Here is a 14,594-nt window from a genome sequence, read left to right on the forward strand (position 1 = left end):
ATTCTTCCCCAAATTTGCTCTAAACCTGGATACTGTGACAAGGCCTTACCCCCCTCACAGGGATGAATTTCTTCCCAATATCCCATCCAACCCTGCCTTCCATCAATTTAAAGCCATTCCTCCTCCTTCTGTCACTCCATGCCCTGTTCCCAAGTCCCTCTCTAGTGCTTTTGTAGCCACTCCTGGAAAGTGCTCCAAGGTCTACCTGAATCCTCCACTTTCTCTGTTGGATCTGCTGGTCCAACCAAGATACCCCATGACTTATTTTTTTAGATCTCTGTTTTTGTCCTTATGTGTTTTGGTTTTGGTTTTTTTTTTGTTTGTTTGTTTGTTTTTGTTTGTTTTTTGTTTGTTCGGTTTGTTGTTGTTGTTGTTGTTTGCTTTTTTTTGTTTTGTTTTTGTTTTTGTTTTTTTCCTAATGCGATAAAAATTATTCAGAAATATTTTTGCACATGGAAATGAAAAAGCGTGCTGGGAAGTCACAGGGACATGGCAACTCAGTCCTTTCATACCACAAGTTCAGTTTGTAAGCAATACAAAATCCATGCAGGATTGTATCACAGGTAATTTGCATTCACTTTGGTGGTGATTTATGTAGTCCCCAGGGAACACACCCCTCAGATAAACACTGAGCTAAATTTCAGTTGCAGAAATGAGTACACTATTGATTAAATGTTGCAAAAATCTAAAATAGCCACTCTGCAGATTGCTTGCTTTTTTCCTTTCCCCCCTTTTCAGGTTCTCAGATTAAATTATATCTCTGCTGATGACCAGGGCACAGGGGAGGGAAGAGAAAAAACCTGTATGCTGGAATTTTTAAGGTCAGCACACTTGTTAGGGAAGTCATCGTGAGAGAGCATATATGCAAGCCAGGATATAATTTGCAGTCATTTATCAGAGCAATGAGGTGTCTGACTCCACAGCCTCCTGGTTTTCTCCTGCAAGGCTGCACAAGGCCTCTCTGGGGATGATGGCAAGCCTGTGATGACCACAGAAGTTGACAAGAGCATGTCTGAATCCCTGCAAAGCCCTTGCTTGCAGCTGCAGGCATTGCCTCTTCACTAGTGGTTTGTTGTCTTTTTTTTTTCTTTTAATCTCTGCTGTTCACTAAAATGTAATTACCAAGGTATTAATTTTTTCCCTTTAACCAGTTATGATGCATTTGTGATAAAAGGTGAAAACTAGCTCTTTTTTGCATATCAATGAGAATGGGGGAGAAAGTATTATGTGGTGCATGATGAACCAAATGCATATGGGGGTTTTAGAGGTAGTTAACAATGAAGATTGCTTCAGTGCCTGCATTTAGAAGAAAATTGCTAAGGTGTTTATCCCTCAGAGAGAGACCATTAGCATGAATATGAAAGAAAAAGGCAGTTCTCTGAGTTAGGGAGTGTAGCACTGAGGAATTTTTACTGGCATTGTGGAGAATTGATACGGTGATTTCATCCATATTTAGGGGTGAATAAAAAGTAGATATCATCTCCCAGGTAGGTGATGGACTGCATCGTTTCATTATTGCACATGACAAACCATCTTGGGAAGAGCAGGATTAATAAAGTTAACAAAAGCACAGTTGCAGAAAACTGGCAAATATATTATCATGTGGAAGCAGGAGGGCAATTAGAGTGGGAACACTGGGAATCTTAGTGAAAAGAAGCTGTATCTGGAGGGAGAGTCTGAGTGCCTGTGCAGGTTATTTACTCTTTCCTCAGTAAGAAAGAATGGTCACTCAGTGATGTTATATGTTGTAGTCCTGAGTTATTTTGTAGGAAGTTGCTCAAATCTGTCTTTTTCTCTGCCTTATTTATTTCCCTTTACGTAATTTTTTTCCCATCAGGCTGGTGTGGCTCAGTCTTTTTGCATAAATCATGGTGCAGGAGAGGTGAATACAGAATAGTGAGTGCATATAAAGTGCTCTGCAGTTAGGGAAGGGGCAGTGAAATTGTCACCCATCAGTGCTCAGGATGCAAAGGAATCCTGACACCTGTTTTTCACAAGGCTTAGTCCTGCATAGTCTGTGACTGAGAGCAGTGCCAGAAGCACGGGAAGCAGCATCACAGCTGAAAAGAGAAGGGGAACCTGAATCTATAAGCCCACTTGCGGGAAACAACATGGTTTCACTGATGGTGAAAATAGATCGTGTCTAACAATGATTTAAAGTCAATAAAAAAATAACGTCACAAATCCATTATTTTCAGACAGGGTGAAAGCTTAACATACCAGTTCAGAGCCTCAGACTCATTTGGATGAAGATGAGAGCAATGTCATCATGAATTACCGTGATTGAGTAATCCATATTAAGAAACTGCTATCTTTATTTTTAATTAATTTCTCTTTACATTCAGAACATTAGTTGTGCATAAAGTCTCTTCTGTATTCAGAGATAAGCGATGTATTAACCAGTGGGAAGGAATCCATCTCTTTCATGAGAATACATTAGTTTTTAGAAAGAATCCTGAACTGAGGTATAATGCAGCATCATCTCCTTTCTGGGACTGAAGATCCATTTCTGTAGTAAGCAGGTTTCTGCTGAAGAACACAAGTATAGGGGAAATCAGGAGGGTAAAATAATTTTAGAAAGTTTTCAGCCAAATTTTCTGAAAATCATGAATGCAAATCTATGCTTGAATTTCATAATCAGTGCATGCCTAACTGTGTTTCTTAAGTTGCTGATCATCCATTCAGTTGACTCTCTAAGCTTGGACAATCTTCTTGCCCATAGACAAGGTCTTGAGGTGCTGTCAATCACTCTGCCCAGATGAGTAAACCTGGAAAACCCCTAAGAATCAGCAGCTAAAAGTAATGCTGCTGTTTGTCACAGAAATGGATATCATACCTATGTCTTCCAGAAAGACCACCTGTCTTGAATACTCTTCTTCTTCTGTTTTCCTTTCCAGGTAAATAAATCATCTTAAACAGGGAGTTGCCAGTTGTCTTCTTAGGTACAGATTAATTTCAGTGCCTGTCTGAGCTTCATCCTCGTACATTCCCAGAGTTAAGAAAAGGCTACTGATTTTGTACAATGGGGAGTTTTTAATATTGCCCTGGAAGGCAGTCAGATAAAGCTCAGAAAGTCATTAGTCTTGAAGAGTTTGGACTGAATCTTTTTTATCTTCATACTTCTCCCACCATCAGTGATATGCATTTTGTCCCCAGTACAAATTCACAGAAGAAAAGGAATATTGCTATTTTACAACAGAAGCAAGAATTCTTTCCTGTAATTACAAGGCATGAGACACTGACTGATCATTAATCAAGGGACTGATTATTATAATAATCCACTGCAAGCTCATGGGCTAATTCTCATTTATACTAATCCCACTTTGAACTGCTCCTGAATCATTACTAGAATGGGCCAAAGGGGTTGTGAGAGATGGGTTTGATGCTCAACCAGAGCAGTGTAGAGACTTGAAGAGGAAAAGAATCCATCTCTGCTCTCTGGTGTTTAAGCCAGAGCCCCTGCATTTTCTTTGGTCTGTCTCTGAGCTGTTACTCAGCTCCCTTCCTTCCTCCCAGTGATGTGGCAGATGGTTTGGGCTGGCACAGGTTGCTGAGTACCACCTGCTGCAAATTTTTCACTCTCTTTTTCCATGTAACTCCTTTTGTTGTTGTTGTTGTTGTTGTTGTTGTTGTTGTTGTTGTCATTTGCGAAGGGTGGCTGGAAATAAGAGGGAGGCAAGAAGAAAGTGTGAAGTGATGTTGATAATGATTCTGTGCTTTCTTTTTTTCTGCTGCGTCATTGCTGGGAACCTGTAGCTGGTGCAGGCAGGGCTCCTGCGAGCAAAAGCAGCAGGCTGGGAACTTTGGCTTCTGTGGTGGAAAAAGTGTACCTTTATTATCTCATAATGTCACCCAACCCATGCTGAGGAGCAACATTTCCCACTGCTGAGCGTTGTGAAGGGAAAAATCCTCTATTGGCTTTAGGCATTAGATGCTACATTCTCTTGATCTTTTCACTCCACTGGAAATGAAACAGCCTTGCAGAAGCTAAATGAAAAGTCTAAAATGGAGAGGAGGAGTAGCCTTATCATTCAAATGCATGAAGGATATGACTGGGCAGGGCCTGGCAGAAATTATGGACATCAGGGGCAGGGCTCTCCATTTGGTCTCTGTCAAGGCAGTGAGAGAGGCACAAAAGGAAAGCACCCCTGGCATCTTAAACACTTCCCTGAGGATGAGTTGAGTTACTCTCTGGAGTCAGTCATATCTCTGTAATGACTATAGAGAGAGGGAGTTAAAAATTAAATAAAGAGATGATTCTAAATTTGGAATACCTGACTACCTCTTCAGGAGGCAGAAACCACACTTAATAAAGCCTTTTGCATCTAGATTAATACTGGTATTATGATGTTTATATTATACAATATCCAGCCAACATCTTACCTGGATATTTTCTTATTTGAAATGTAACTGCTGCAGGTTTCTTCCGGCTTGCTATTGCAGGTAAGTTTTTAAAGAAATATTTGTTTTTCCCTTCCTCTGCTCACAAAAAAACACACTAAAAAAGTTCATGAAAACCAGATAATTATCACAGCACTTCTCACCAGCGTACTTTTATTAGGTAAATCTATTTCAAGAGGTAAAAGAAAAGCACACTTTATGACAAGCAGTGCCAGGTGGATGATATTTAATCCTGACAAAGTCAACTGTGGTGCTTATGTGTGTAGGAGAACTTAGTTACAGAGAGATATGGAAGGTTTACATTTTGGCTTTAAAAAAGATTTGCTGTTAAAAAGTAATATTGTACCATAATGGCAGAAATATTTCTGGAGACCACAGAAATTTTCAACTTACTTTTAATAGGAAAATTCTGAGTGAACAATGAAGTTTCACATATTTTTTACTGTTTTAGATTTTTCTTCTCTCAGTATTTGAAGATTTTTCCCCTTATCCTCTCTCCTTTTTTTTTTTTTTTTTGTCATAGATGAATAATATCCTGCCTGTTTGCAAGAATATATCCTACCCCTCAAGTGTTCACTATAAATATGAAAAAAAATCCAGTTTATAATAAGAATGACCCCTGTGGTAATCAGGGAGACAGTTTTGATTAAGAACATCTGTTAGCATATTCCTGGTTCTAAAGTCAAGCAGAACACAAGACAAGAAGATATAGAAAGTGACATTCTTCAAACTGTGAGGCTGGCCTCCCTGGGGAGGCTCTGACCTCTTCCGGAGACACAAGCCAAGATCATAAAAAAAACCAGAACAGACATCAAGATGTGTGGAGTGTGTGTGTAGTTTGAAAAACATGACACCTTTGCTTCGGAGGTGCCGCATCTCTAAATTTCTAAGCACCACACTTCTGAGGAGTGTGGGGAAGGACTGCACTTGCAAGCTGTGTTTACTGCTCAAACACATCACCACACAATGAAAAAGAGGGGCAGGAATGGTGACCCTCTGCTCATTGCCTTGTCAATTTTTTTTTTGTTGCTGTTGCTCTTCTTCTTTTATCCTTTTTGGGGCTGGCAAGGCCATCTCTTAGCTATGGGCAAGATGGGGATCTGGGAGAAATGGCTTCACTTTGGAGTTCTGCTGGTGTAAAGTGGTGATGTGGGAGATGCTGCCTCTAAACAACTTCTGTTCTGAGCTGCATGAAAACTTTTCTAACCCAGCACTCATTCTCCAGCATTGTTCAGGAGGAAATACTTAGGAAACAGCAAAGAAATAAACTGGCTTTGCTGACCTTTATTTTACATCATTCTAGACTCTTTTACTCAGCAAGGCAGGGCTGTCCTGAGCTGAACATGACACCCAGACTAATGTTTGGTAATAACACATAGACCAACCCTTCCTAAAGGTCTGGGTATCTAAGTGTAGTGTGACTTTACTGCTCAATCACTTTGCTTCCTCTTCTAGATACATTAAGATACTGATCTTATTTGGAAAAGATTCTGATTTCTAATGAAAAAACCCCCAACATATAAGTTCTATTTATATTTCCATGATAACAGTATGAATTTTAAAATTAATAAAAAATACTGCTTTCCGTGAAAAAATTTCTCTTGCTCATTGTGAAATGTGAGATAAAAGAGTATCAATCAAGATGAAGGAGAGAAAACAGAGGTTAGGCATATTCTTTTTGTTAAGTTTTTTCTTAAAAGCCGCTGGAAAAAGCAAGACTATACAGGACAACAAAATGTGGAAATAGGAGCACTCTCCCAAGTGTAGGTATGGAAGTATTTCTTCAGTGTGAATGGATTGGATTATGAAAGACAAAGTGTTGGTAGAATTGAGACCTTTGAAAGATTAAAAGGCCATGAAATAGGTTTTTACAGGTACACTGGCAATTGCACATAGGTCAGGAGAAATGTGGGGCTGCTGCTGGAACAAGTGAGTGTCCTCATGATGAGGAAAAATGTACAAATACACTCAAGGCTTCCTCTTTCCCCATCTTCAAAAACAAGCTCTGCTCTTATGCCTCCCAGGAAAGTTAGAGGAAGAGAGATTAGAGGGAGATAAATAAGGGAGAAGGGAAGCAAGGTGGGTGCAGGCATGGATCCATGCTTGGATAAGACCTATCCAAGCACGATGAGGAAGCTGTGCAACATCTTTGTGAGGCTGTTCTGACACCTATGAAAAATCATGTCAGATGCCTGATCACTGAAGAAAGGCAAATATGACATCTCTCTAGGAGCAACCTAACCATCAAGAGACTTTCCTGTCAGCATTCTTCAACAACAGGTAGAAATATATAGTCTTATGAGGATTAGTGGATTTAATTTTTTTTTTCTACATTCAATTATACTGGAAAAAGAAAAGGAAAAAGTTATGCTCCTTTCTTTCAACTTTTAGAGAAAATTTGTTTTGTTTCTGTCCAAACTTGATGCTTGTTCTCAAGTATCACATCTCCTAAGAAGAATGATGATTTGGTTTCAAAAGAGTTTTTACCACACTTTTCAGTTAAGTCTTAGTCATAATACACAGGAGAGTATTCAAGATTGATGTCAAGCTGCAAAGTGCTGTAAGCATGACAAATCTTCACTTTAATTTTCAGAATTGATTTCCTTTTGAGGGGGTGTGATTTCCTTCTGTCTTTTCCCCTTGGCATTTACTGACTTGGGAATGTTTTGTATTTTCCCTTTATTGAGTAGAAATTTGTATCCAGTACTATTCCTGACTGATTTTTAAGAGGTCCTTTTTACAGCAGGAAAAAATTAAAGAAGATTTTAGTGTGACAGATGCACAGCCTATTTTATAAGGGATGAAATATAATAATAAAGCTACTTAAAAATCTGTAAAACCTTGGGTTTTGTCTCTACATCTGAACATTCACAAAACCCAGGTCAACTTGAGTTTCAGTTCTGTTTGCTGTAGATAAACATGAAAAAAGTGGAATCTGAAGTAAGACTTGTACTTAAAAATTAACAAAAAGATGTAATTTCTTCTTAGTCCTTTGTCTTTTTTGTATAATATGCATACAGATTTGCAAAGATTTTAGTGTATTTATTGGTAAATAAATTTATTCTTTCTCTTAGTATATATTATTAGGTTGAGGTTCCTAGTGAAAAGGTAAAAAAAAAAAAAACAAACTTCTTTTGAAATCAAAAAACAGGCTTATTTATGTTTGATCTTGGAGTCCTTGACTTTGTACTGAGCAACCGTGCCAAGGGAAAAAAACTGAGAAATGAATGTCAACATCAAAAAATTGCAATGGAAATTACTAGCTGAGTTAACAACAGAAAGCCAATTCTATGTCCTCAATCCAGTTTGCACAGAATATCTAATGCCTCTGAAAATGGATCATTTCAAAAATGACACTAAAGTATTTTGCCTGTTTAGTCTAATTTATCAGCGGTAATAATGTGTCATAATAAAAATTTGCATAGGTAAATTCATTCCTATCCTGAAAGTTTTAACTATGCCCTGGCATGAACCAGAATGTGTAGGTAGATGATTCTGACTCAAAAGCGTCTGTCCTAAAAGCTGAGAACTTTGTCCCTTTGGAATGATTCAGTGTGTGAAATTAGGAACCCAGGGCCTCCTGCCAGTCAGGGAAAGCCATTAAGCATCCCTGGGGAGTGATTCTGGGAGTACTCCTGCTCCAGAACATCACTTACTGTGAGTAACTTAAACAGGGATGCGTGACCTAATTCCTTCTTGGTTTGCCATAAATGGCTATAAATGAGTGTACAAAGCTCTGAGCACTTCCTAGAGGTGGATCACCTCACTTAAACAGAGCTCATTCTTTGTAAAAGGTTGTGCAGGGCTGTCATGCAGTGGTACAGTAGTTGATTTATGGAATTTCTAACTCAAGGAGACAGGTCATCTGGGCTGGGCGTTGGGTCCCATGTGAAAACATGTACTTTTAGCTATCAGCTCCACTCAGTTGTACAAACCCTCTAAAAATAAATATTAGTTGCAAAAAATAGCTAATCAGATAACTAATGGTATAACTATTTTACAGCATTAAAAGCAGCCTGTAATCCATTAATGGCATTGAATTGTTTACCAGCTTTTACAAGGACAGCTTAGACAGTGGACAACAGCTGCACAGCCAGCTAAATTCAGAAGCCTAATCCACAAATTTAACTTCTCTGAAGTTGCTCAGCCTGAAGGAATCTGGACTAGTTCTGTTCCTCCTATAAAGGAGACTACCCTCCTAAAAATGGTATAGAAGAGTTCTAAGGTGTAGCTATGATATTTTATGAAAAATCCTGTCCTTAGGATTTTTTCTCCTGAGAAGCTGAGAGGCCTCAGGAATAAAATCTAAACAATGGTTATCTGCTGCTGTGGAATGCAACTGGTGCATCTGTGATTGGTCTCATGTGGTTGTTTCTAATTAATGGCCAATCACCATCAGCTGGCTCAGACTCTGTCTGAGACACAAACCTTTGTTATTCATTCCTTCTTCTTCTATTCTTTTTAGTATAGTTTTAATATAATATATATCATAAAATAATAAATCAAGCCTTCTGAAACATGGAGTCACATCTTCGTCTCTTCCTCGGAGCCCGGTGAATACTGTCACACCAAGGCACTGATGCAAAGAGGAGAAAATCAGGGTCGCATGGGATAGGGGCTGCAGTGAGATCTTTGTTCTGGTGTGAAAGCCTGGGGTCTGAGGGCAGATAATGGATTTAATGACTGTGTTTAATTATTAGCACTCCCTTCTCTCAACATGGAGGCTTTGAATGTTATGCATAGATTTTTATTGCATCATTTATTAATCTAGTAGCTATCTAATGTAGATGTCTGGAAGAGACCTGGGAACAGAGACACAGCTCTGTTCAATGTCTTGTCCAAACCATAGAGTGTGGAATCCTTTCTGTTTGATATCTTCAGTGCTCAGCTGCCCCAGTGCTTGCATATCCACTTTCCAGAGGATAGGGTATGTTATGACCTGGCCTACTCTGGCTTGTAGCTTTGTAGTTAATAAACTCTCCTGGTGTGCTATGGGGTGATAATTCAGAGATTTTCAAATTCTGAGTAAGTCTCAAAGCAGAATCCTACCCTTAAATTGCCTATTAGTTTGCCATTTTGAAGCTTAGTTGGATGAACTTATTCCTGCAGCAGGTGAAATGTTTTGGATGATATATAAAGCCCTTGGGTAAAAGATACATCATAAATAAATGATAATGGTCAACATGAAAGTCTCTTCACAGCAAGTATTGTCAACCAACATGAGCAAGTATTGAGAGAGATTTAAGGTTGAGACTTTTAAAAGAGCATAAGAAATCCATTTCACTTCAATTTTCAGCAAAGGCTGAGGATATATATATGTAAACTAAACTGTCTTAAAAAGTCCTAAATTCTCAATAGAGTAAAAAATACAGGATTTTATGCTGCATGCTGCTGCTCATAGAAATGGTCCAATGTTGATATGTGCATTCCTTTTTTATCAGACCTTCCTGCATCTTAATATCTCTGGAGAACTGATTCTGTCAGGAGGATTCTGATCCTGACCGACTGTTGCCATGGTATTGGGTTATTCTGGGCTGTGATCAAGAAAAACAAACAAACTTGAGAAAGATACTGGCTTTAAAACATATTCTCAAGCCACAGTGCCTAAGATGAGTTTTTGAAAACTAAATCTTGAATTTTGTACAATGTGGCAGTAATTAAAAGCTTCTGAAAAAAAACATACCAGTAACAAGAAGCACTGCTGTGACAATAAACATAAAATGATAAAAATGCAGGAGGAGGAAATGGGGCCAATTCTTGCACTGTTTAAAATTGTTCATTCTCATTTAATGACATTACCGCACACTGAAATGAAACCTCCATCTTTTCTGTGACCCTTTAAAAAAGTAGAACTTTTTACAGATCGGATCCCTGTTGTCTTTTTGATGTTCCTGAGCTTTTGAATTGAGTGCATAATAAGGAATTTGTACCTGTTTCCAGTTCCTAGGTAGTAATATAATTTCTTCTACACCCGTTAATATTCATTCTGTGGCAAGTCACCTATTTGCACTGGGAGCACTGAAGAAGTTTCTGATAATACATGAAATAGTATTTTCTGTATGCAGGCACTTGCAAGTTCATATTTTTAGAGGACAGAGCTCCTTTGATGGTAAAAGAAGAGAAGAAGTCCTGAGAGAAATCATTATTATTGAGGTTGATGAACCCGGAAGGATGCACAAATTCCAGCTAGGAGTGTTTACAAGGGTAATACAAAAATGTGAATTTATGTAGGGAAGTTTTCTGCAAGTTTGTAATTTACAGATGGATAATTTTCTTTGCCAAATTACTGAGCGTGTTCTTCCTGCTCTGCAGGCAGAATTCACAGCCATGAGGGACCAGTACATGCGAGGTGGAGAAGGCTTCATTATCTGCTATTCCATCACAGACCGTCAATCCTTTCAGGAGGCAGCTGAGTTTAAGGAGCTCATTTATCGTGTCCGGCACACCTACGACATCCCCGTGGTGCTGGTGGGAAACAAAATAGACCTGGAGGAGTTCAGACAGGTAAGAGCCTTCTCTGCTGGTTCTGGCTTGGCTTTGCTTGGCTGCCTCAGGGGTTTCTGCAGCATATGTTGTGCAGGGCTGCTGAGAATTATCAGTGCAAGGAGAGGTTTAATCAAAGAACAACAAATTTGTAATGAATTAAAGTCTTTGTGGTGCCTTTCATTCATATGTCAGGGAACTTGAAGCAGCCTTGGCAAATCACATCTAAAATTTCTGGTTTCACTCGAAAAAACTTTGAATACTGTTGTCAAAAGATTTATATATGCTAATGAATATAAATATATACAAATATGTTGAATATATATATAAAACATAGAAAGAGCCTCTGTGGAAAAATACCTTTGGTTTCTTTGACATTGCCAGCCATTAAACGAAGCTTTGTTTTTTTCCCCAAACATGCTAGATTTGATTAAATGCTTTTCAACCTCAGACTGAAAAAAAAAAAAAAAAGGTAAAAAAAAAGAAATATATGAGAGACTACATTTGCCTGAAGATCCAGTGACTATGCTATCAGAGTGTTCAGGTAAAAAGGGGACATTCAAGACATGAATTCACTTTGATTCTTTTACAAGATTTCAGCTACCACCACCTAAAGAGCAACAGAATTTTTTCAACTACAAGGTCCATGACTGTGGCTCTCTCAATGTCTTTGATAATCTTTGCTCACTTTTTTCCTTTTGTTTCCTCTTTATTGTTTCTTCTTTCTTTCTACTTCTTCTTTATTGTTTGTGCTGGTGAGCCAGACAGAGATCACATTAGAATGGCTTGGTGTACTGAACAGAAAATATCTACGACTAGAACTGCTTTAAAATATCTGACTTCTGTGGAGGCATATGTAACACTTAAATAAAATGGTGTTCATTTGGTTCATTAGCATCTGTGCTCACCAATCCTATCTACTCTTTTCCACTTATACTGTCACTCTTCTCCCCATTTTGTTGTCTTCTTATTGTACCTGAAGAAAATCCAAGACAGCAGTGAGCTTGAAATTAGTCTCAAAGATCTGATTATGTACATTTAAAACGTCACATGTGTTTTCCAGATCATTGGCTTCCTCCCCAAATCAGGCTGTGACAAAACCCTGGTGGTGACAATCCAGCTGCAGTTTAACAGGGGCTACAAACACTGGTGCCAGAACAGAAGGGGAGAGATGAGGATTTGGGGAAGGATGTGGGTTCAGTTGTTTTGCTGAGAGAACTGGACATTCACTTGATCCCAAAGCAGGATATAATTGATTACCTACAGCTACCCCTAGATGAGGTTTCAGCAGTGCTCTATTTCCTAATTGGTACAAAGACTCTTTCACCAGTCTTTGGCACGATCTCCTTCTGGTCTCAAATTTTGTTGAACTTTTATATTTTAATCCCTGTCAACATATATAAAAATATATGCCTGGTTTAAATACCTTTACATGCTCCTTTGTGATCTTGCCTGGTCTCACAAACAGGAAAATTACTGCTCATGAATGTCTGGATTGGATTTCACCTGCAGCATTTTAGCTAAAGGGGCATGAGGGGGCTTTTGGGAATAATATTATAAACTAAGCCTGTGAGATGTGATAGACACACTCAAAACTGTTCTATGAAGTCACCACTGATGATCCTGCCTGAATATGTGAACAAGGAAAATTCAAATTGTGCCCCTAAATTTTTAAAAGTTTTCAATGAAACAGAATTTAGGCCTTCAGAATGCTTTCCTCCGCGAGCCTTCTCCTAATGCCAACACATTTGGCAGTGTCAGAAGGGTTTTCTCAAGTACTGCAATCCAGACCTTGACCCTTAAGTCAAAGACTAGTAAGGTAGTGTAAAGTAGATCTCCTCCTTTAAATAAAGACTTTGAATATGACTATGTGTCCATTAGCAAGTATTATGAACAAACAGTAGAGAAAAACAACTTTTTATGGAGTCCATATTTTGGGACATTGTTTTTAAATTTTTACTATCTCTACTCCATGGCTGTTGTCTGCGTATTTAGTTGGTGCTGAGGTGTATAAGTCGTGCTCCTAGAATTTATCTTCACTTTAATTTCATCCATTTTAGATTTCACTCCACAGTTCAAAGCAAATCCTGGTTAAGTGTGGGTGAAGAGCAGATACTGCTCTGAGAACCTTCCTGACCTAAACTGAAGGTCTAAGAACCTTCCTGACCTAAACTGCGTGGGATGACACTTCTGTGCCCGGCTTTAAGCACATATTAATGCTTTCCAGTGTTTCATTATTTCAGAACTGGGACATGAGGCTGTGCTCTATGTTTAACAAACACTGAAATAAGTTTTATCTGTGCTCCCTGGTAAGGTTAAGCAATATCTAAGGAACTGGATGAGCTCTGGGGAGGCAGATTGAAAGGGCTCTCTTCAAGGTCGTGCACTGTGGTTACAGCTTCATTAAAAGCATTTGGATGGTGGAGAGTGACAGCCAGCTAACTCTGGAGTGACAGGCAGCAATGAGCTGGTGATGTAGAGCATTAACATATCAATGAACAAACAGGGAGGTACACAAGCACATCAAATTCAAAGAGCTGAAAAATAGTAGGTGTCAGAATGCAATCAGCCAGGTTGGAATTTGACCAGGGCACCAGGGCTAATATTGTTGCTTTGTTTAATGACATTTTTCTTCTATGAGTTTCATTAAAACAACTGTAATGTTATTAATGTTATTTCAGGACATAACACTAAGTTCAACGTTCGTGAGCAACATTTGCATTTAATGACAATTCTGCAACAATTAGATGGGCTTTAGTGGCTTGGCCAGACAGAGCTGTTGTCTGAAATGTGAATCCCCACACTGCGCAGTTAATGATGTATGCTGCTTTCTTCAAATCTATCAACAGGACTACTAGAAAAAAAATTATTCTGCAATTAAAATTGCGATTTAAGAGAAACACTGCTGAAAACCAAAACCCAATGAGTTTATTATTTTTAAATTATATTTTCACTTTATAATGGCCTCAGTGAAATTATAGTTTTTATCTGTGCTTGTGATTTCTAACGTTCTAAGAAATGGCTTTTTCTGTGCTCCTTCTTAAAGCAAGTTTTAGTTATATTAACCAGCCTAAAGAATAAATACTTTCAATTTTCTCTGAACAAGATGGGAAAAATTGCACAAAAACTGGATAGGAAGGAGAGTAAATCATTATCTTGATGTTTATGTGGTGACAAGGCGCCCTCCATCCCCCTCCGAACAGGCATGAATTGCTCAGGCATTCACAGAATCATGGAATGGTTTGTATTGGAAGGGATTTCAAAGCTCATGTCATCCCAACCCCTCTGCCATGGCTGAGAGCACCTTTCACCAGACCAGGTTGGTTCCAAGTCTCATCCAGCCTGGTCTGGAACATTTATCCATGTCCATTCCCTGATTTTTCAGCCATTGCTTGAAGAAACGCTTAATTATTGCATGCATTCTATTCCATAGCTATTTGATAGAAAAATACAGAACTAAATTATTAGGTAACGTTTTCATTTCAGTGTTTTCAAACAACAAAGTCATTAGATCAGTAAATGTATGCTTGCATGTCTTTAATTATCATCAGGTTTTCAGAAACATGTAGGACCAGCTGTTCAAAAATGCTGATACTTTCACTTTGGGTAATGATGATACTTTCACCTTGTCTCTTTACTCCAGATGAACACCTGATTCACACTGTTTAAAACATGTGTAACAGATAAATATCTAATTAGAACATATTCAT

At 38.5% G+C, this 14,594-nt stretch overlaps 1 protein-coding gene across 1 annotated transcript in view; it reads left to right on the plus strand.

Annotated features, from left to right (window-relative positions):
• RIT2 (Ras like without CAAX 2) overlaps positions 1 to 14,594 on the plus strand; it is a 176,196-nt gene that overhangs the window by 78,175 nt on the left and 83,427 nt on the right. Inside the window, exon 4 of the mRNA XM_063180569.1 lies at positions 10,714 to 10,905. Within this exon, the coding sequence (XP_063036639.1) occupies positions 10,714 to 10,905 (192 nt within the window). The remainder of the gene's footprint in view (positions 1 to 10,713; positions 10,906 to 14,594) is intronic.

The sequence above is a fragment of the Melospiza melodia genome, chromosome Z (genome assembly GCF_035770615.1).
Source record: "Melospiza melodia melodia isolate bMelMel2 chromosome Z, bMelMel2.pri, whole genome shotgun sequence".
NCBI classification, from domain to species: domain Eukaryota; kingdom Metazoa; phylum Chordata; class Aves; order Passeriformes; family Passerellidae; genus Melospiza; species Melospiza melodia.